This window comes from Leptodactylus fuscus, chromosome 1 (assembly GCF_031893055.1).
Source record: "Leptodactylus fuscus isolate aLepFus1 chromosome 1, aLepFus1.hap2, whole genome shotgun sequence".
NCBI classification, from domain to species: Eukaryota; Metazoa; Chordata; class Amphibia; order Anura; family Leptodactylidae; genus Leptodactylus; species Leptodactylus fuscus.
This window is the reverse complement of record NC_134265.1, coordinates 67,296,717-67,321,171: the sequence shown is the minus strand read 5'-3', so window position 1 is coordinate 67,321,171 and position 24,455 is coordinate 67,296,717. Positions and strand designations below refer to the sequence as shown.

The 24,455-nt window shown below is 40.5% G+C and overlaps 1 protein-coding gene across 1 annotated transcript in view; it reads left to right on the top strand.

Annotated features, from left to right (window-relative positions):
• Nucleotides 1–24,455, top strand: part of LIX1 (limb and CNS expressed 1) — a 98,895-nt gene that overhangs the window by 58,226 nt on the left and 16,214 nt on the right. Inside the window, exons 4-5 of the mRNA XM_075271967.1 lie at nucleotides 6,494–6,589; nucleotides 15,067–15,144. Coding sequence (XP_075128068.1) covers nucleotides 6,494–6,589; nucleotides 15,067–15,144 — 174 coding nt within the window. The remainder of the gene's footprint in view (nucleotides 1–6,493; nucleotides 6,590–15,066; nucleotides 15,145–24,455) is intronic.

Sequence of the window (24,455 nt, the reverse complement as noted above, 5' to 3'; positions counted from 1 at the left end):
CTGACAGAAGGGCCTTGCTGAAAAGATTTCTTACTAACAATCATGGCCATGGAATATACACCCAAGAGTTACAAATATTGTAAGGTCACGCACGCTTTTGCCAGTATTTTTTTAACTCTAAATGCATTGGGAAATTTATGGCATCTGAATCCAGCAACATTAACACAGGGCCGTTGAAATATTTATGCTGGCTTTTAGATATCCCAGAGGAAAGTCGCGCCCAGAAGTCTACAAAGGGTATTCCTTTTAGGCACAGAAATCTTCATAAAAGTGATTAATTACTTAAAATTGCCATCCAATATCAAGCAAGAATAAATCAGCAGGTAAAAAGCAGCCGTGACGTTCTCGCCTAGTTTATTTCATTGATGTGAATCTCAGCACAGTTTATCGATATGATTTAATAGGTAATGTGATGATTTGGAAGTATGTAAGTGCTGCAAACAACACTAAATCATCTATAAATGGGCGCAAATATTTTCTGCTAATATATAGCATGATATGACATGGGAGACACAGTAATAATACAGACTGGTTATTATTTACACAGGGGCAAGATATATAGGTCTCGTCTGAGAGCTCTATTTATAGTTCTTATGGTGGCACAATGCCATCCAGCATAGAATTGCCCTTCAACAGTTTGGCACTTTTTTTTTTTCTTTTTTTTTTTTTTTTTTTTTTTTTAAATTCATCTATCCATTGAAAAAATATGGACCCTGGAAGGTTGCATGTAAACTAGTTGTGATTATTCAAGTGGGAGGGAACCTTTTCTTATAGAAAATAAGAAGTCACCACCCACTTGGAGAATCAGAGCTAGTTTACACACAACCTTCCAAGGGCCTTTTGAATGAGGGGGAGCTAATATAATAATAAAAAATAAAAAAAATTGACCGGGGCACATCGACCGTAAAATGATGGGTGTCATTTAGTATTTGGTACTTGGTGACAGATCCTCCTTGCAATTAATGCACGCTTGGTGTTTTTAAGGAGGTTTGTCACCAGAACAGCCCCTATTAAACTATAAGCAAAATCGGACAACTGGTCGGTGTCTCTTTTGCTGATCAATTATCTTTTTTTCCTGATATACTAATGAGATGTTTGGTGCAATGAAGGTGTCACTGTTGCTCTTTCCCAGCTTGTATAACACTAAGTATTGGCCTTCCCCATGGTTCCACTCTCTAAGCTTTCTGTTGCTGAAAAGTCAAGTTGGAACCATGACTTTATGTACCTTATGTACATTTACCATAACTAGTTACAGGAAGAAGGGAGCAGCTTCATCTAGTCACGTAGTCATCGAGTCACCCTGTGAGGCCGGCAGTTAGGAAAGGTATCAGGCTAATGTCCGATGGTGAGGGACATGTATATTAGACTGTATAAGGTGATGATGTTGCACACACTGGGACCATTTTAGGATGAGGCACCGCACTGTGAAAAAAGCTGATTTTTATGTTATAGATTTTGCTGTGTTTTTGAGCCAAAGCCAAGAATGGATTGAGCAGAAGATTATACGTATAAGAACTTCCTCTAAATTTCTCATTGCTATTGTAGCCACTCTGGATTTGGCTAAAAACAATCACAGTAAAATCTGCAACAAAAAAAACAGCCTATCCACAAAGTGGGGCCTTAGCCTAAGGGTAAGTTCAGGCTGAGTTTTTTGGTCAGGATTTTGAGGCTGTATCCGCCTGAAAATCCTGACCAAAAAGATGGCACTCATTGAAATCAATGGGAGCCGCTCTGGATTTCCCGGGAGCCAACTTGTTCCAGCTCCTGGAAAAAGAAGTGACATGCTCATTCTTCAGGCCATTTCACCTCATGATTTGGCCTGAAGACACTCCCTCCTCCGGACTAGGCCCAATGACCGGAGCAGAGTCCGCGGTCGGATGCCAGTGCAGTGCACCAGCTTTCAGTCGCGGCTACCTGGCTTTTGGTCTGGAGCATGAAGCGGCCTCCACCTCAGGTTCTGAACCAGAAAACTCCATCTGAACTTACCCTTAGGGTGGAATAACCATCTGACAGGTTCCCTTTAAGAAATGTACATTGTAGGGTAGATATATCAATGGTGTCTTGTGCTGTGTAAAGATGATCATAAGATGGGGTGTCCTGGAAAGGTATATCGCTGGCCTGTCCCTAAAATAGACTATTAGGGTCCATTCACACAGAGGAAAATTTTGAGGAATTTGGTGTGGAATTTCAGCGCTGGAAAAAAAAGCCTCTTATTGACTTCAATGGGTTCTTTTTTTCTGCTAGCAATGGGAGGCTTTTTTTTTCAGCACTGAAATTCCACACCAAATTCCTCACCATTTTCCTCTGTGTGAATGGACCCTTAATATGTAATGAGTGGGGTCCGACCTCCACAGATCAGCAGATTTCTACTCTGATAACTACATTTAGAAGCGTTTGTTTTTTAAGTATCGCTCCCCTATAGCAGCTGCAATATATTAAGAAACTGCATAAATAGCCATTATAATACTTTCTTGGAATTGCTTTCTTTAGCTAAATAAAACCTGTCAGCAGATCTGACTCATTTCTTTGAGATATAAATTGATGACATAGTATATTAGGCTACATTCACACTGCTGACAGAGGATCGGAACAACAGTAACACATATACTAGACAGAAGATTTATCTGAGATTTTTTTACGTTGATTCCATACCACACATCCGTAATAAATTATTTCTGGGGGAATTTCTGCAGATTTTGCTGTAGTTTCCAGATTTTTTCCTGCTGCATCTGAAATGTATTAGGCTGTATTCACACGGTCAGTGTTTGGTCAGTGATTTGTATTAGTGATTATTTTCGGGCCAAAACCAGGAATGGAGACTATACAAAGATAAAGTATAGTGGAAAAATTTGCACCTCTTCTGTGTTTTCAACCTGTACCTGGTGATGCAAATTACTGACCAAACATTGACCATGTGTATAAGGCCTTAGGCCGGGGCCCCATGTGGCATAAATGGCTGATGCTTGCATTTTTATTTTATTTATTCAAATCATTAGATATCCAATAAGAGATTTGATTAAAAAGCACTCCCATTAAAAGTTCTCTGGCCCATTATAAAGGTACATGATGTAAATTTTAGTGGTCTTTTCCGGGTGGCCATATTTGTGAGTTATCCTCTATCTTCTGGTCCTCAGCTGTGTCATGTGACCAGAAATTGAACTCTACAGCTGACGCCGTATCTTACGTGTAGACAATAGTTATTTTCTATATTAATTCTTAGAAGATTCATATTGAGTGAATATAGAAACTGACTTCCCGTCCACTCATAAGATGTTGTGTCAGTTGTAGAGTCTTATTCTTCATCACATGACACAGCCGAGGACCATCAAACAAAGATTATCTTAACTACAATTTACCATCAATACTATCTATTATGATCCATTCTTTAAAGGTTTTTTTTACGGCGTTAGACATTGATGACCACCAGCAGCATTGGCACCAGTGATGTCTCATTCAATATTCTCCTGGCCAATACCAAGCACATCCACATTACACAATATATAAAGCGTCAAAATATAGGTTATGCTCTATTTTTGTCAGTTAACATGGATCCCTGCATATGCTGTAATGTATAAGAGATCTATGAAAATGGGTGTAAAATGGCTGTGAGTACAAGTACAGTTGTACTAAAAAGTTTACATACGTTGGTAGATATTTTGCTTTTTTGCACTTTTTTTGTTACCTTTTCGTATTGTAAAGCTTGCTGATCTTTGTTGGTTAGAGAGAGGGTAATATAGGGTGTATTTTTTGACTTGGGGCAAATTCTTGTTGTTCAATTAATCACATCAGGAGTTGAATAAATTTTGGTGAAGTTGCATTAAAAGTTATTTTGGGGTGGACCCTGGGAAGTAAGTTATGGAAACTTGGTGTTTGGGTTACCCCTGGCTATGCCATTGTACCTGGGTGAAAGTTGGTGGCTAGTGGTTGGAGAGAACCAGTTGCTCTTCAGTATGGGCACGTATTACAGTGGTCAAGGAGTTTGTTGTCAGGGCCTCTGCTACAGAAATATTTCATGGTATTATTGCATTTGGTATTTTGTATTACATCATGTTATATACAAAAGAACTATACAATACAGTTGTGATCGTTCTCCTTTTCAGTAAAGACTGATTTGGCTGTGTATTTACCTAGTTAGTTGGGGGGGTCGGCAGAACCTTGAGGGTGCATTCACACTGAGTAAACGCTAGCTTATTCTGAACGTAAAACACGTTCAGAATAAGCGGCGTCTAAAGCAGCTCCATTCATCTCTATGGGAGCCGGCATACGAGCGCTCCCCATAGAAATGAATGGGCTGCTTCTTTCACTCAGAGCAGTCCCATTGAAGTGAATGGGACTGCTTGGAGTGAAAGAAGCAGCCCATTCATTTCTATGGGGAGCGCTCGTATGCCGGCTCCCATAGAGATGAATGGAGCTGCTTTAGACGCCGCTTATTCTGAACGTGTTTTACGTTCAGAATAAGCTAGCGTTTACTCAGTGTGAATTCACCCTAAAGTTTGGTGCTCACTATGTCATGGATTTTATAAGTAACAATTACCAATAATGTATGTGATGATATAATAGTACAATATTACACAGAGGAACAAGTATTAACAGCAGTCATTCCATGCCGCCCACCCATCACAGCAGGAGTCCACGTATGTGAGTGTGGCGGGATGTTTGTGGATAGAAAAATCGATGCTAGTTTGCATTTTATTGCCCTTTCCATGAAGAATAACATTTTAATACAGAAGGCGTGCTCCATATTTTATGTCCCTATATTCTCCTGTGAAATGCCATTTGATGTTTTAGACATTGGCATACTTTCTGACAGATCAAGGGAATCCTAGATGGGATTTAATGGCAGAAAAGCATAATCACATTGGAACAGAAAGCGATTGTACATGAAGGATCTTTCACTAGGCTTTGTGGAGCTGGAATATTTGTTGTTTCAGATTTGGTTTGTTTCCTCCTTTTTAATGCTGGCGAGTTGCTCACTTGGCTTACACTTGATGTAAACTGGAAGAAATAATATTTCCAAAGAGAGAACTAAATTTGCACAGTCTGAAAGATCCGATTTTGAGGCCACCTTAAGGAATACATTAGAGAACTGCATAAATTGCTAAAGAAACTTTGTGATAATAATCCGCAGGTCTGGGAGGAAATTTTAGACTTCTGTGGTTGCCTTGTAGACCCTTCAAGAAGATACAAGCTACTGTTTATCTGTTAAGGGTGTTCAGATCACGGCACGTACAGCGCCTGTATGACCTGACACTACCATACTATGAACCCAGGTACACCATGTGCCACCATATGCAGCCTCCATATATTCATCACTGTATTATGAAGCAGATCCATAGCTTTCCATCCTTTAGAACATAGTCCATTTTTTTTTAGATAGATAAACTTATAACACAAGCTAAGACCGTGAATACTAAGTAAAGTTTGATATGGTTTCATATAGTAAGGCATACGGTAGTATTGGGCCAATAAACATGTATACAGTCCTATGAAAAAGTTTGGGCACCCCTATTAATCAATCATTTTTTGTTCTAAATATTTTGGTGTTTGCAACAGCCATTTCAGTTTGATATATCTAATAACTGATGGACACAGTAATATTTCAGGATTGAAATGAGGTTTATTGTACTAACAGAAAATGTGCAATATGCATTAAACCAAAATTTGACCGGTGCAAAAGTATACTGTATACTGTATAGGGCAGTATTACACGTCTGGTGCCAGGATGAGCTGCACCTTATTATATGCCATGTGAAATCACTGTATTTTTCAGGTATACTGTATATCCTTTAGGAAGTAATTTTTCTATGTCTATATTAGTTACCTGATTATTTATTTTACTTTTTATTTTCATAATTGTTTGACATTATTATACAATGAATTTTAAAATGAAACGGCTTACAAATTACCTTCAAAGAGTAGTTCTCTTGGTAAGGGGGTGGTCTTTTCATAGAGACAGTCTTTTTGAGACGTTTCAAAGTACAAGTTTCAATAGAGTTAAGGTCTCAATGATTTCAACTTACAATGGTCGTCCTGGAATGAAATAATATTGTATCTTCCACGGCTCCATAGACAAATTATAACCTTGATATGAGATCTCTTAGCTTTTGCTCAACACTATGTTATTTTACTCTTCCGTAATATCCCTAAATGCTTTATTCAATGATACCAATTATATTCTAACTAATAACATTACTAGAGCAAAGCACAAGAGTAGCCCTGCCAACCTCTTCATTTTTCAAAAAGTCAATTTTGTGGACATTATGGGCATGCGTTTAATGGAATATATTAATCCTAGATCATAATGGATAGGTTCCCAAACACATAAGTCTAGTATCTGGTGTGTGTATGAAAAAAATGGACGACCATAGCCCTCAAAGAGTTTCACTCAACTTGGGTCACAGCGAAACATCTTGAGAGCAATTTAATAGTGTTACTTTCTTGTATACCCATATCCGTATTTTGACTTCATTTTACTTTTGCCTCCGTTCTGCAGGGTAATGTGGATGATGCCGATGACCCAAGTACAAGCATTGGTGCCTATCATTATATGTTGGAGGCCAACATTGGCAAAACTATGCTGGAATTCCAGGTCAGTGCCATAAGTAATACCATTTGTGTGTTTCTTGATTCTCATAAAATTTTTACTTTATTCCAAAGGCCAGCCCTAACATCTGAATTGTCTGATATTAGATATATATATAAAAGATATATGAATGTTTCAGGAACATATAAAACACTAAATGGTTTCAAGATGAATATACTTCAGATGTGCGAGCAATGATCCTGCCTTTATTGCATCCGATTTTTATTATGTAATTGTTAAAATATGCCTGAGCTGGTACAAGGATGAAGAATTCAGTCAGTGCCGTGTGAACTAGTTATAAAGAGGTGATGGAAGGCGCTTTTGCTTTTGGCATGGCACGATGATGTTCATGTAGTTTCTAGTTGTGATGCCACAGACCTTTGTATAGTGATGCAACATATTTATAAATATACTATATGGAGAAAAACTTTGGGTCCCAGTTTAATCATTGTGTACGGGTGTGAATGACGTCCAAATCCAGCACGAGCAGTTGCCTTCACAAACATTTGCAAAACAAATGGTCTTTCTAAAGAGTTCACTGGATTCCAGCGTGATACTGTAGCAGAATGCAACTGTTGCAACAAATCTATTCCAAAACTCCTCTGGTATTAACATCAGTGTAAAAATGTTGCCACAGATTGATATGATGGGCTTCAATGGCTGAGCAGCTCCATGCAAGCCTTACATTACCAAACACAATGCCAAGTATTGGAAGGAGTGGGGTAAAGGACACCACAACTGGACTCAAGAACAGCGCAAACATGTTCTGTGGAGTGTTGAATATTGTATCTCTATCAGCCAGGCGGTGGGTGATGTGTTGCCGCCGTGGTTTTTCCCACAGCGCTTTATTGCTGCGGGATATCCCGTGGGGCCTTAGCCTTAGGGTAAGTTCAGACGGGGATTTTTGGTCAGGATTTTGAGGCCATATCCACCTCAAAATCCTGACCAAATAGACGGCTCCCATTGAAATCAATGGGAGCTGCTCAGGTCTTTCCGGGAGCTGTTTTTTTCCGGCTCCCAGAAAAAGAAGTGAGATGTTCATTCTTTAGGCCGTTTCGCCTCGCGATTCAGCCTGAAGACACTCTCTCCTCCTGACTAGGCCGATTCATTGGGACTAATCCTGAGCAGAGTGCGCGACTGGATGGCGGTGCAGTGCATCGGCTTTCAGTCGCAGCTACCCAGTTTTTGTCCACCTCAGGTTCCAGACCAATAAACCATGTCTGAACTTACCCTTAGGCTAAGGACCCTTGCAGTGAATCGCTGACTAAAAAACACTATGGAAAAGACCACAGTGAAAATGCATTGTGTGTTTTTTCTGCAGTGTTTTTTCACCGAAAGTCTGCAGACTGTGGACTTTCTGCTTCTATTATATCTTTATGGAAACCAGTAGCATTTCTGTAGGTATAACCGACATGCTGCAATTTGCAAAAATGTGTTTTTGATATTACAGCTTTTCAGTTGCAGATTTTTTCTGCGATGTGTGGATGGGATTATCCAGAATCCTATTCACTCTGCAGGTACTGTAAAACAATGCATTTTTGTATCGGGGACCCGGCCTTAAATTGTATAGAAAAGGAAGGAGATCTTCTGACTGTAGTGGCAGCAGCGCATGCTCTTTTTTTGTTTGTCAAGAAAAGTGTTCTAATACATTCATGAAACTCAAGACATCAAATAAGGAGCTGCCAACAATGTCTGAAATTTGCTGTACATTTGGGAAATATAAGAAAGCAAAAGAATAGTTGTGCAGTTAGTATAACAAATTTAATTCAGCGCAAGCATTTTGCTGTTCACTCTGTCCCAATACTAAACATTTCCCCATACACCACATAAAAGAGAAGTAGATGGTGCCAGCAGAAAGCAAAGGCACCAGATGATTGTAAATGAGAGGAAAGTCTAATGCGAACAGGCAAGGCCAATTATCAGAGCGGATTAAATAAACCTTTCCAATGCTTCGATGCTGATTATTTCGGGTGTGATGAGAGCGTCCCCGTAGAGCTTGTTAATGCCAGTCGATTTATGCTACAAGATCGCATACCCATGAATAAAACATACTACGCTACAAAGAAATATTAAATGTCCTCCAAGGTAAATGAACCAACCCTAGTTTTTTCCAGCAGGAAATTAGTTCTTTCCTCACCTCTATACATTAATAGGTGAGAACAGTGAGTGGCCAAAAAGTAGACTCTGAAAACAGCTCTTTGGGGACGGCTGAAATGAAACCCAGCAGGGGGTACGGTTACACTTTTGCCCACATCTATATCTATGTAAATAAACGGATTTGCCGCACCAAGTTTATGTCGATCAAAATTGTTAATTAAATTTCATTTTGTTCAATCCGTGGGAATTTCTTCATATTCCATTGGACGTGGAATTATACTATATTTGTTTTAGATGAGCACATTAATGGCAAAAGCCTCATGAAGACCGGGCTGTAAAAGTTCTATTGGAACAACATTACATCAAAAACTTTAAAAGACTTGAGTAACAAAGACTTTATTTCATTGCTTTAGAACTGTAGAAATGCTTAAAGTGGTGCAAGATTAGAAAAACTGGAGTTTTTTTTCCAGAAACAGTACCACACCTGTCATGGGTTGTGGTTAGTGTTACCGCTCGGCTTCATTGAGGTAAATTGGGCTGAGATAAAATACCACACACAAGGTGTTGAATGGGTTTCACACTATTTTGGTGAGAGAGCAGCCATGTTTTTCTCATCAGTAGACAAGTTCTAAAAATAGGATTCACCTTTGGTAAATGTTGTTTTGTGATGAAGACTTCAGCAAGGTCCCCGTACATTTGTAGGTTCTCAGGTAGATTTGTACAGAGTGCTCTATATACTTAAAAAATAGTGTGAGAGTATTATTTTTTTAATAGAGCTAAGAAGGGAATTTGTCTATCATGGCTGGATAGGTAAAAAGGTGCTAAATCCAAATATGTAATTATTATCTTGGTAGTCATTGGTGTTTCTGTTCAGTCGGCGCTTATGGTTTATTTTCTGTGATATATACCTGGGACTTTTATGCTCCATGGAGTAATGGAGAGGATTTGTAGGTGGTTGAGTGCACAGGCCCCTTGTGGGGTGACTGCGAGGGAATGCCATTGAGTACTAAGAAAAGAATGACATATTTGTAAACAGCATATATTACCTATATGACCTATTCAGCATTATAACAATTTATACCTCCAGGTGTCTCCCTTCTGGCTAATTTGCAGTTCTCTCCTTGTTACTAGGGAAGTCCCATCCATAGATACATTACATAAGCAAGACATCTTCACAGTGAGTAGAAGGAGAGTCTGGGAGGGATTGAGTCTCCTCACATGTCTGCAAACTGCTGAAACTGATTACATGTGGGATATTATTCAGAGACAAGAAGCAGATTTCCTGACTATGCTCATAGATTTCTCTTTTCCTGTATCAATAATCATATAGGCTGCATCATTCCTGCATGTATTTCAGTCCAGTGTTCCTATATATCTTATATTATACTCACTTAGGCATTTATTGGCTATTTTTTATTTTGCTCTTGAAAAGTTACTCCTGGCAAAATTACATTATTATTATTATTATTATTATTATTATTTATTTATATAGCAACATTAATTCCATGGTGCTTTACATTTGGGGGTTTACATACAATACACAAAATATACAGATAGATATAATACTAACAGTGACCGACTGGCACAGTGGGATAGAGGGCCCTGCCCGCGAGGGCTTACAATTTATGGGGGAAGAGGGGGAGACTACAGATGGTGGTGTGGTGATCGTGTTATTGGAGTTTGTAGGCCATCCTGAATAGGTGAGTCTTCAGGGTGTTCTTGAATCCTGTGATTGTGGGGATCAGTCTTATGAGTCTTGGTAAGGAGTTCCAGAGTATGAGGGATGCACGGGAGAAATCTTGGAGGTGGTTGTGTGAGGAGCGGAGAGAGCAGAGCGGAGTAGGAGGTCATTGGAGGATCTGAGGTTACGTGTGGGCAGGTAGTGGAAGATTAGGTCTGAGATATATGGAGGGGACAGGTTGTGGAATTACATTTTAAGAATTACATGTAAATAAACCAGTGTTAACAGTATTAGGGGAGATGACAGACTGTTCCTTACTAACATGTGCTGCTGCCATAATGTGATTATTAATAGCAGAAAATCTGACAGGACACCATGCATGAACGCTTATACAGTCATAGAACTGCCCAGCAAGACCGTGCGGATATTTCAGCTTTTTATGAAAACTCAGATACCCTTTAAGAAAGAAACAACTTCTTTTTTTTACTGTAGGTGTTATGCCAGTACTGATCAATCAAAGTTTTGCTGCTGGCATCCTCTGCTACTCCTTGCTTTTGTAAATGTGATTTATAGTGCTGTTGTCCACCTCTACAGGCAAAACATAGCAAAAGGTACTCATCCAAATCAATGAGCATTCACATGATTCATTGCTTTCAACAATGCTGTAAGCCAGTCAGCCCAAGAGGGTCTCCCAGCAAACATAGCACAATGTATTATCTAATTTACAGGGAGTTTTCTGATTACTCTATTGAGGAAATCACAATGCAGCTAGTGAAAGTAGAGACATTTCTGTACAAGCATGGCAATGTTGGAATGGCAGGACCATAAAATGCCCCTGTTCCTGCCAGAGCCTATACTAAGTATGCAATTAGGCCAGCGGCAAGAGAAAAACTTTGACATACACTTAAAGTGGACCGTTCACCACCTCTACCCATTCTAGTTCTTGGAGTTCTTAGTATTTGTTAATAGCTGCCGCTTTTCTGATTCCAGCACAGTTGGAATGTTTTCTCTAGCTCTCACTGTTCCAGAGCAACAAACTCAGTTAGTTTTGGTGCATGATGTGCTGTTTCAGGTCTGTAATGTCAGAAGGGCAGTTTCAGACAGGGGCTCAGATCTCCAATCAGGGGCAGCCTTCTGCCTGACACAGCCCTCCTGATATAACAGAGCCTAAGGAGCTTATCAGGGACCAAATCTAACAGTATTGACTGCTTGAGAATGGTGGAAACTAAAGAAAAAAATCCCAACTGTTTCAGAATCAGTGGAGCTGCGCCTGTTAATAGAACTGCAGTTGGCGGAGGGGGAGAAAGATCCTTATTAAGGGTGTCACACTAATCTGAGCTTGTGACTTATCCATGATCCTAATTTATTTCTAAACTAGAAATTATAGTAGCTACAGGTTGGTTCCACATTATTCCACATTATTCCAGTCCAGCAATTCCATTAGATAGCTTTAACATTTGATACTGCCTTGTCGTTGAAACATTCCACCACTTTCAGTACTTGTTAACCTAAAACAGTCCTCCAAGCCTGGATATGGTCGGCTTATCCTTAGAATATATGTCATTAGTATTGATTCAGTGCAGGTCCAACACATGAGCCACTATGACCAGCTGTTCTCAGCACAGTGTACAGAGCTGGAAGCAGACAACGACCATACCATTCTTTTGCAACTCAGATCACATTCTCTTTTTTTAAGGTAATAATAATAAGGTAATTTATGTACAATAAAAATGAATGGGGTCTGATGTAACAGACCATCAAAATATAGATCATGTTCTATTTTTGTCCGTTTTTATGGATCCTTCATGTATGGGATATCCGTGAAAACGGGAGCCCTTTGGGTGCAAGATGGCCATGAAAAATGGAAGATTGCACCTAGATTGTGTGAAAGTAGCCTAAAACCTGAACTGTTTTTGATTTACTGAAACCCTTCCCTGGTTTTATTTTGCCCAGAACGCTTTAAACGGCAATTTTCATAATCCAAATGATACACAGCATTGTAAACTACTGGAGGAAATTAGGAAAAATTATATGTGAGAACCACAGGAAGCTATTATTATTATTATTTATTTGTACAGCACCATTTATTCCATCTGATACATTAAAACACCCGATTATGCTACAGAAGTACGTATCTTGGATATTAAGCTGTAAACTAAACCAACCTCCAGAACTTTTATATAACCAAACCAGCCAAAAGCCATGTGTGAGCCCAGTGTTAGAGGTAGACCTCTTCTTCCCACCCATGGATGAAACAAAATCCCTATCCACAATTCAGTATGAGCTAACTAAACCTGTAATCCGCTTGCATAACATTAAAAAGGACAGCAGATAAGACCTCACCATTTTAGTGCTAGCAGTAAAAAAATCATTTTGTAATGTGTTTGTGCTCTCGGCCATAAACGTGTCACTTCCTTCCCCATTTGCAGGCCACCCACGACTCCAATAACGTATTTTATGTTCTTAAAACCACAAGTGAAGCATGGTTACTGAACACATCTGACATGGGCAGAGTTTATGAGTTCATTCCAATATCTAGCATTAGTAACATGTTGTTTCAGGATTGTTTACTGGTGGCAAGACAGCATTTTATAGCAGTACGATGTGTCCGACGTGTTCTAGAAAGGCAGTAACTCACGGACTCTCTGCTATCGCCATGCACTGTAATGACCACAGCACCCAACGTATTATTCCAGTTATACAATCCCCTCCCTGGCACCAGCGCTGACAATCTTAAAGAAAACACAATTATAATAGAAAGAATAACAGACCACCATCTCATCACACAGAAATTCTCTGCTCGGGCCAAGGAAGAGGATTGTTTTCAGGAAAGGCTGTGGTAGGTTTCAGAACCGGAGTTTTGTGGCTGCAGTGAGTTTATAATAAAATAAGGAGACAACATTTCTTTGAAGAAAAGACGCAATGAAATGTGCTGGAATTCGATATTTCTTTTATTATATTATCCACTTTACAAAGTTTAGTTTACCTTTTTTTGCCATTTATAAAGAAGTAAAGTTATCGAGATTGAAAGCATTTTTTGACAATAGAGTTAGGCTGAAGTGAGTTATAATGGATACAAATAAACCAGAAATGGATTAGAAAGCAATCTATTCTAGAAGACGTTTATAGCGGAGCTGACTGTGTCACTTAGCTTTGGAAGGTTTAGGCAATTCTGTGGAAAAGAACAGATGTGATATCTCCAGCTTTAAGATTGATGGGCTTACTTATAACCCACAAATCCCACATAATACAGTAGTGCCAACCTCATTGTGTGTGTCATCCATAATACACAGCAAGAAATACATTGTATACAGATCGCTCAAGTTGTTGCAGATGGATAACAATCTAATATAACCTATCAGATAAAATGTATGACAAGGTAAAAGGCTACTTAGTTTTGGAGTAAGTTTTCAATACTACTGTCCTCACACACTGCAGTGTCCTATATAGAGGGGCAACATGGTGGCTCAGTGGTTAGCACTGCAGCCTTGCAGCGCTGAGGTCCCAAGCTCGAATCCCGCCAGGAACAACATTTGCAAGGAGTTTGTATGTTCTCCCCATGTTTGTGTGGATTTCCTCCCTTTCTACAAAGACATACTGATAGATTTAAAAAAAAGTACATTGTGATCCCTATATGGGGCTCACAATCTACATTAAGAAAAAAAGTCCCATATAGGGACCTAATGACGCTGACATGACCCAATCAGCAGTATTTTACTTCAGGCAGAAGTGCGGATGTTAACAGAGCCGTTGTAGAGCACAGGGAAGGCGAGTAACATTGTTTTTTATGTATCTGGAATTGCAGCTCAGCTACATTGACATGAGTCTTAATTGTAATACCGCACACAGCCTGTGGACAAGTGTAGTGCTCTTCTTCAAAGAAAGCAGTCATGTTTTTAATTGTACAAAATCTCTTTAAAGGGGTTTTAAGCAGTCTTGTTTCAGCAGTCTGCCTGCTGTATCTTCTCACTTCCTGTATTTCTCCTCCCCCAAACTTGCTGAATGACACTATGAGGTATCACAATACTTCTTCAGGTCAGATAATATGCAGATGCTTGTACAGAATGGACTCAGTGTTATCTGTGTGTTTACATAGAGAGATAACAGACTTGGCTTTACGAGCAGACTGCAATTATCTGAACAGATTGTCCTGCTGGCACTGAGTAAGTGATGTCACTTGTCCTAACTCCCAGGTCCGTGGTTATAGCAACCCTGTGTAAATAATGGGAGGAATAAGGTCACATACCAGGCAAACAAAGCAGCATTTATAAAGCTATATATCAACCCCATTATGAAATCCCTATGAAATGGGTCAGATGTGAGCTCAAGATATGAAACTAAATTGTGAACTCCACTAAGGACAAGGACTCCTATGAGTGTAAACCTATCTACAACGCTGCAGAATATGTTGGAACTATATAAGACAATATAAATGAATAATGATTACTGCCTATACACAAAGTACAATGTACTTTGTACAACAATATGAGGACACACATTTTGGCAGTGTAAATGAGTGATATTATCTTGGTTTCATGTTAATACTGTTACTATTAATAGTATATAATTTGCAAGGTATCACATTGTCGTGCCTCCATATAAACAAGTTATTTGCCATATACAATAGCTATGTATAATGTATATGATAAGTAAACATGTATATATGGCCTAATGGAAGGTATTGATAATTCCTTCTTTATTACAGGAACTCATGATAGTCTTTCAGCTCCTGCACTGGAACGGAAGTCTTAAAGCCCTGAGAGACACAAAGTGCTCCCGCCAGGTAAGAAATATCTAACACATTACTCAGTCCATGCATTTCACCCATAAACACTTACCCAGCATGCATTTGCTTTTATATTCTGGAATCCTACAGCTTTACTAAAAAACATCTGTGATTTTTGCATTCAGAGTCATCTCTGATGCCAATTCTTGTTCTCAATTATGTTGCCAATAGCAAGAAAACTGTTAAGTGTATGATTAAATACAGATCTAGAGAAAGTACCAAGTAAGTCCTCTGTGCAGACTGTATCCAACTGCATTAATAAGTGATATGAGTCATATCAAGTATGAAACACTGCTCGTAACCTGCCAGATGCCTCATTCACATTGACAGGTGGTGAGACATCTTCCCATGCTTGAAGTCACTGAGAATCCCAAAGTGCTGCCATAATGATCTCATATAAGCAAAGATGAAATCTGCTTCAATTCACTTTCCAAAATGTTGAATGAACTTTGTGAGGACAATGAGAGATTCCAGTAGCTGGAGATGTTTGCTACCTAGATAACACCTATTGTTGACCATTTGTTGGGTTGGACATAATGGATCAGAAGAAGAAGTACTATGTCAGACTAATTTTTCGGGTTCAGGGCCTTTATGGGTCATCCATGCCATGCAAAGGATTCTGGGAAAAAAATATGCAAATAAGTCAGTCTTGCTCTAGCACCACCTTTTGGGAGTTAGCTCCTTATAGATTAATGCCCGATTTTCTTGAAACCTAGGGATAGGATTATGTATTAAAGCCTAACCAGAATATCTCCTGCATATGGAGGAGAGGCCTATCTGTAGACAAATGTTTTGGGGGTTATTGTCCCTCATCAGTGCAAAAACCCTGCATAAGGCAAGGTGACTTGAAAAGATGAGCTCCTTAAAGGGGTTGTCTAGGATATATAGAAAAACAATCCCTAAACTAAACCCCCTCCCCACACCTAACTTCTAATTGACTTTATTTTTTTTTTAAATCTATATTTGCCTATATACCTGGGGAGGTCACATGAGCTGATGATCCGATGACGTTCACCAGTGAAGCACCACCCCGTCCATTACATACTTAGCCATCTTCATTCTTCTGGCACCAAGCGGCACATCCTCCGCTTCTGCTGGTGCCTGTGCAATCTGTACAGTCACTGGTAGAAGCGAAGAGCGTATAGCACGCATGTGCAAGTCCACAGAAGAAGTTGCCGATGGGACCGAAAGACGCTGATCTCCAGGACACAGAAGATAGGTAAGTATGATTGTGGGGGGATTCGGGCTGAGGTAGGTAGAGATAGATAGATAGATAGATAGATAGATAGATAGATAGATAGATAGATAGATAGATAGATAGATAGAGCTAGTAGTCCAGGGGCTATCTAGGGAAATAGGGAGTGGGTGTGAGAGAGGGGCATCATGGGAGTTGTAGGCAAGGACAGCAGAAAGCTAGGGGGAAACCTGTAAACAAATGCAGAGGATGTCAGGAGATCCAGAGAAATCCAGAAATCACTCAAAACACTACTAAAGGTACAATCCTATGAAAAAGTTTGGGCACCCCTATTAATCTTAATCATTTTTAGTTCTAAATATTTTGGTGTTTATAACAGCCATTTCAGTTTGATATATCTAATAACTGATGGACACAGTAATATTTCAGGATTGAAATGAGGTTTATTGTACTAACAGAAAATGTGCAATATGCATTAAACCAAAATTTGACCGGTGCAAAAGTATGGGCACCTCAACAGAAACAAAAAATGATTAAGATTAATAGGGGGGCCCAAACTTTTTCATAGGACTGTATTTTGGTGCTATAATTAACCCATTAATAGCATTAAAATACCCTTTTAAAAAAAAAAGTTTTTTTACCCGGAAAACCCCTTTAAGGAAACAAAGCAGCCACATGTGACCCACATCTATGACTTCTCACCCAACCAGCCAGTACAGTGTCTCACATTAATGAGCAATAATTACCTTGAATAAGGGTCAAATAAGGATGTTGCCTGACTTTCTTTTATCGATTGTAGAAGGCCAAAACCATGACAGTATATGAGAAAGGTGGACCTGTGTGCCCCTGTATGAATGGAGCAATGGCTGTTTTATGGGTCCAGATCTCCATTGTTTGGGTCACCCAGCTAATGCAAACAACGGAGAGCTGGACTTCTAAAAGAGTGGTTACCCGCAGACCCCAGGTGGACCCCATTGACTATAATGAGGTCAATACTGAAAGCAGAAGAGGGAAAAGTCCTCCATACAGGACTATTCTCTGCGCCAAGTTTCTGTGACTGAGTCTTCAACGGAGATTCTTTTTTTTTTTTTTTTTTTTTTCTTTCTTTTTAAATGTAGATTGTGAGCCCCATATAGGTATCACATAGCCCCATACAGGGATCACAATGTACATTTTTTTTTCCTATCAGTATGTTTTTGTAGAGTGGGAGGAAATCCATGTAAACATGGGGAGAACATACAAACTCGTTGCAGATGATGTTCCTGGCAGGATTTGAACCCAGGACTCCAGCGCTGCATGGCTAACCACTGAGCCACTGTGTTGCCCCCAATAGAGGTTCTGGTGCAGATGTGAACCTAGCCTAAGTATACTGGAGAGAAGTCTAACTGAAATGAATGGAACGGCAGTACATACATGACAGATGCTGGACTCCCGTTCTCATGACTGGGTGATCAGACCATTAGCTTATATTCTTTGGATAGGTGATGCGTTTCATACTTTCAAACTACATACTAATTTTGTTTATTAGATGGTAGACTTTTTTTGTACTTTGTGTTCTGCATATAATTATGGGTCGGCCATGTTGCCTGAGCTTCTCCTCTATTAACAGCATTTAGTGATTTACAGCCATCATGGCCATAAGCAGCAACAGTCTGGAGAAGTCATTGAAGTCTATAGAAAAGTTTTCTAGGCATGCCCTGAGGGGGGAAGAAATAAGCTCTAGCATCTTCTGTTTTCAGTAATGCATGCAATGATGGGTCTGTGATGTTATCTATACAGGTGTTATCCTCTATTGTAATCCTTACATAGTTAGTACAGTTAAAAAATGACGTCTGTCCATCAAAATCAATCCGGTATGTGATACCAATGAGGTGACTGCTGCAAAGAAAACTCCTTCAAGGTCTCCTGTAGGTCAGATAGTTCTGTCTTATATGTTGCTATTTTATAACATACAAACAAGCATATAAACAGAATATTCTTAAGAGAATAGTATATGGTTCTCAAAGCAGATGGTAAAGTTGAGAACACAAATCATCGGGAAGAAATACTTGCTGGCATTGGCAGTAAATAAGCCTAAACATTTGGCCTAGATCTCACTGAAGCAGATAATGGAAAAAAGTATTCACCACCACAACATACTGAGACTGCGCCTTAGGACACTTTATGGCAAAAAAAATATTTTTACTGCATCCTGTGAAAATGTCAGAACAATTCTGTGCTGTCTCAGCAATGTTTTATCATACAGACAGGCTCAGATTCCCAGGTTCAGAGGGAAATTTTAACTTTACTTTTTGGATTGAATTTACATTTTCTATTATTTATCACATTGTGGGGGTTGAATGATGAAAATTCTCAGTTTAAGAGATAAAACAAGTTGAATACACACATATAAAAGCAATGCGGCTAACCCACTGCAGTGTAAGGTAGCCACATAGTGAATGAGATTTATCAGAATCTGATCTACATGCCGTGACTAATCTGCAGCATGTCAATTATGGCTTCGGGTTTTATCGATGGTTTTTAACCTTTGCCGTATGCTGAATGGGCAATACTTGTTGATGGGGCCATATACATTTACTTTTTTTTTTACATAAGGCACCATGGAGATGTGTCAGATACTCTGCAGATTTTCCATCTGGATTTATGGGTGGGGAGTGCTACAGTAGCAACGTGTGTGAGATTTTAGGTCTGATCCACACGGCTGGTTTAATGCTGAAGAAAAAATCTGCATGGAAACATGAAGTGTGAATCTACAGGATATCAGTTCTTTCACACTAGCATTTGGGCCTCCGTCGTTGGGATCCGCATGTGGAACCCAAAGATGAAGAGCCTGTCCGCTTAAAAAGCAGTAAGGGCTCGTTCACATCTGCGCCTGATCTCCGCCTGATCTCCTTCTTCTGCAGACAGAAGACGGAAACCCGATAGTGTCCGTCCGTGAGCGCTGGGTAGTGTATTGTGCTCTCCGCAGCGAAACCGTTTTTTTTTAAAAGCGGACACAAAGTACTGCATGTCCAACTTTGTGTCCGGTTAAAAAAAAAAAAACGGTTTCGCCGTGGAGACCACGAAATGCTGACCGGCGCTCACGACCGGACACTCTCCAAACCCATTCAAATGAATGGGTTTGAAAATTGACTGCAGGATTCCATCTCCTGCACAGTTTCAGGCAGGAAACGGAAACCTGCATAACGGAGGCCGGGGCGAAGATGTGAACCCGGCCTCACTCACTAGCCGATTATGGGTCCGCCAGGTTTCCACCTGGTCTCCGATGTTTTTAGGTGGAATATGTGGCGGAAACTCCAATGCACATGTGAAGCAAGCCTTATCAGTAGAATATACAGTTCTGTCCTAGAAAAAACACTTTGGTACCAGTGAATCCCAGCCACTGATAAATCAAACATCTATCACTCATAATGGGGTTATGCAGGGAGGAAAAGCTTCTGGCAATGTATATATTGCACCAGAAGGGTCAGCTTACTAACATAGACACTTTTAGATTCATGGTGACTCCGATTTCAAGCTTAAGAGTTTTTGGGAGACTGGATGTTTTCTCCTTTAGCCCACTTTACTGGCACTTTAACTCTTTGTCACGTGATCAACTTTACTCTACTCCCTAAGAGTTGGAGCATCACGAGATCAGACTAAAATTGAAGACTTTTGGTTCCCATTGTGCTATTCAAAGGGGACGAGATAAAGCGGCTGCTTTGGGGCCCAACAGTCTCTGTGTGTTGGTGACCCCATAGTAGCTGCTATCTCTGCTACCTTTTTCATACTGCTTAGACCAGTGAGAACTATGGATGGGGATAACTGCATGCACCTCCATTACTTTACTGGGATGTCATCATTTCTGCATGTGATATCATTCTAATTACTTTCTTCATATGTTGTGATGTCACTGTATAGAAAGTGATCCTTTTGTGTGTGCATTCTGTCTATACTGTAAATTGACCCATTTGGCACAATATATACACAGTTATACAGCAGTTTCTCCTCCTCACACGACTCTTTACTTTTAGGCTTCATGCACAAAGGCATATTACAAGCTGTGCTGAGCGAATCCCCAATAAAACACCCTCAGCCTGCCTTGGGCCCATATGTGTGCCTCTATGTGTCTCTGCAGTCACTCCATGCAGATAATACAGATGTTTTAAGTCATTACAAATGATCCAATACTAAACATTAAAGTACACCATAAAGCCTGGATGCAGTCGGGCGAGTGCAGTAAAATACCAGAAAGTTCCTTGAGCCTACCCAAGCCACATTGCCCTTCCCGCCAGCACATTCTAATCCTGCTGGAAGTAACTGGAGAGAATGGGTTTTCAGCTCACTGGAATTGCTATTTCCTGACAGGATAATATCTGACAAAGTGGATTACAGGTTGATTATGTTATATACAATATATTTCTTCTACTGATGAATGTAACTGTACTGTGTGGTCTCAGAATATGTGCCAGGGATTGGTGCTTTAGTTATTACCAATAGTTTACAGAGTGTATTCTCCCCCGGCAGAGGAAGAGATGCATTACTACCCGGGACCTATCAAATAAATGGGCAAACGTATTAAATATGGTAATACCGAATCCACCAGAGCAAATGAAATGAACTATTCCAGATTATTCCAGAAAATGATATGATTTGTCATCTCTTTGTCCTTTTGCCATTTTTCCCTCTTTTACTAGTGCAGATATATTTTCTTTTGAACACCCAGACCCGGACTTACTAATAGACCGTGTTTGATGATAAATCTGTTAGAAGTTTATTGTAATTTAACATCTTGGCACATTTAAGCGATGCCCCCTTTTGCTGAGAAGCCACAACCACATGTCTAGTAAATTGGAAAAATTTTCACTCAAACACGATGTGCCAAGTTTTGCTAAGATGTGCCTAAGATGCACCTCATTTACTCCAAGTCCGCTCGTAACCACATTAGGCAATCTGGCCCGCATCAGAGAAGAAGGGGTGGATCTTGATAGGAACAGTGTTGGGAATGTGTGATGTTAAGTGTTTTATCAGTGTTTGGTTGGTTCCAAACCTTATTTGATCAAAGAATTAGCTGTGGACCTTGTTTGTAAGACCCCTAATAAACAGCTGATACCACCAGGGAAGGATACAGCCGGTAATACATGTGATCATACATGTTACATTATCATGGCGACACAGCTCCACTTAGCCTGACAATCTAAATTGACAGCTACCTCTTCCGACATGAACACACAGATCGGTGATGATATATGTTTAGTTTAACAAATAAGGAGGGAAAGTTGGGAACAAGCTAACTGCAGACATGCCTGGCAGTGGCTTATTCCCTAGCAAAACAGAGGATTAGTCAAAGTCCAACAAAGTCCAACAGGTGTGATCCTTCTTTCTCTGATTCTCTTTCTCTGTCCTTATATACATCTGATTATCAATCCAGATGAAATTGCATCTTCATCTAATGGACAAGTTTACCCTGTGGATCCATAGGTAACTGATAATTCACTCATCCTGTGATCCCAGGCACTGTATATGTTCCCACCTTGAGAAAAAAAACAGACCAATACTAGGTTCACACTAGCGTTTTGAGTCTTAGTATGAGACTAGAGATGAGCGAACACTAAAATGTTCGAGGTTCGAAATTCGATTCGAACAGCCGCTCACTGTTCGAGTGGGTTTCGAACCCCATTATAGTCTATGGGGAACATAAACTCGTTAAGGGGGAAACCCAAATTCGTGTCTGGAGGGTCACCAAGTCCACTATGACACCCCAGGAAATGATACCAACACCCTGGAATGACACTGGGACAGCAGGGGAAGCATGTCTGGGGGCATAAAAGTCACTTTATTTCATGGAAATCCCTGTCAGTTTGCGATTTTCGCAAGCTAACTTTTCCCCATAGAAATGCATTGGCCAGTGCTGATTGGCCAGAGTACGGAACTCGACCAATCAGCGCTGGCTCTGCTGGAGGAGGCGGAGTCTAAGATAGCTCCACACCAGTCTCCATTCAGGTCCGACCTTAGACTCCGCCTCCTCCGGCAGAGCCAGCACTAATTGGCCGAAGGCTGGCCAATGCATTCCTATGCGAATGCAGAGACTTAGCAGTGCTGAGCCAGTTCTGCTCAACTACACATCTGATGCACACTCGGCACTGCTACATCAGATGTAGCAATCTGATGTAGCAGAGCCGAGGGTGCACTAGAACCCCTGTGCAAACTCAGTTCACGCTAATAGAATGCATTGGCCAGCGCTGATTGGCCAATGCATTCTATTAGCCCGATGAAGTAGAGCAGAATGTGTGTGCTAAGCACACACATTCAGCTCTACTTCATCGGGCTAATAGAATGCATTGGCCAGCGCTGATTGGCCAGAGTACGGAACTCGACCAATCAGCGCTGGCTCTGCTGGAGGAGGCGGAGTCTAAGATCGCTCCACACCAGTCTCCATTCAGGTCCGACCTTAGACTCCGCCTCCTCCAGCAGAGCCAGCGCTGATTGGCCGAATTCCGTACTCTGGCCAATCAGTGCTGGCCAATGCATTCTATTGGTGTGATGAAGCAGTGCTGAATGTGTGTGTTTAGCTCAACTACACCGGTGGAGTAGTTGAGCTAAGCACACAGATTCAGCTCTGCTTCAATCAGCACTGGCCAATGCATTCTATTAGCTTGATGAAGCAGAGTGTGCACAAGGGTTCAAGCGCACCTCGGCTCTGATGTAGCAGAGCCGAGGGTGCACAAGGGTTCAAGCGCACCCTTGGCTCTGATGTAGCAGAGCCGAGGCTGCACAAGGGTTCAAGCGCACCCTCGGCTCTGATGTAGCAGAGCCGAGGCTGCACAAGGGTTCAAGCGCACCCTCGGCTCTTGACATCCACGTGTGTCTTGCTAGGTGATCTTCTTGGAGTCATGTCCATCCACCTATAGGACTACATTGAAGATAAATTGGGTCATTGCAACTTTTATATCATCTCCAAATGTGTTTACCTTGTTGTCAGTGCTATCTATTTGATGGGAAACATGTGGGTAAATGCAGATTTCAGGCGATAATAAGCTTTATGCTATAACCAAGGCTGGTTTGATGCATACGTAGAATGATTAGATTATCAGCTAAGGATTATGTTCAGATTTAATTGGATTTATTTGGGCCCAAGAAGAAAGCTCGGGAAAATTGGAAAGTGATTAAACAACACATGGCAATGATTATATTTGTTAGAGATGTGCTTTGTAGTATAAATTTGATAAATTGAATTAGTTTGTACATGGAAGTTATTGAGACAGTAGAATGACAAAGCACTGTACAAGTAAAATTTCTAAAGAATTACTTAAGCTTCTATATTAAAGTTATAATTTCCTAGAAAATAAAGACATGATTCAGGGATTAGAATTCTTAGAATTCTGATAATTTAATGACAATGCTAATCTGACATATTGTATAAAGTATACCTTTTGGTTTTAACAAATGCCTGATGTGCCATAGAGAGGCGTATGACTAGTCTAGTCTATGAGTTGGGACACTAGCCGATGCGTAGCCCATAGTACTTGGCCATGCTTCTTCCATTTATAGATTTGCTGAGCCTGGCTTAGAAATGAGACATGAAAAACGTTTGAAAAATGAATGGAGTTTTCTGGGGCTCTGATACTGATGAACTATCCTAACAATGGGAACATGGGGCAGACCTGTTGTGATTATGTAAAAAATGCGAAGCCCTGTTCAGATCCCTATGGAGATGCAGAGAACCCAGCTGTGATCAAATGGGAAAAGAGGGGTGCAGTGCCCTGTGACAAATGGTAGGGGCACTGCTGTGACGTTTTTTGGAATTCGAAGACTTTTCTGTGGCTTTTGGTAAAAAGGAAACATGGGCACATCTGGGATCATTGGGGAAGATTACCTTGGTTACTATGGAAAGGGATACACGGCCATTACTTATGTAAGGGCTAGTTCACATGGGCAATGAGGGGGCGGATTATGGCTCTGAATCCACGTCATAATCCGCCCCCTCTCAATCTAGACATGTCCTTTCTTGAGGCAGACTCAGCAGCTGCTTCAGACCCGGTGTTCGCCTCACGGCAGCAACCTCTGGACTAGGCCCATTCATTTGAGCCTACTCCGGAGGGGGAAGCCACGACTGTCGGAAGCCGCGACAGTC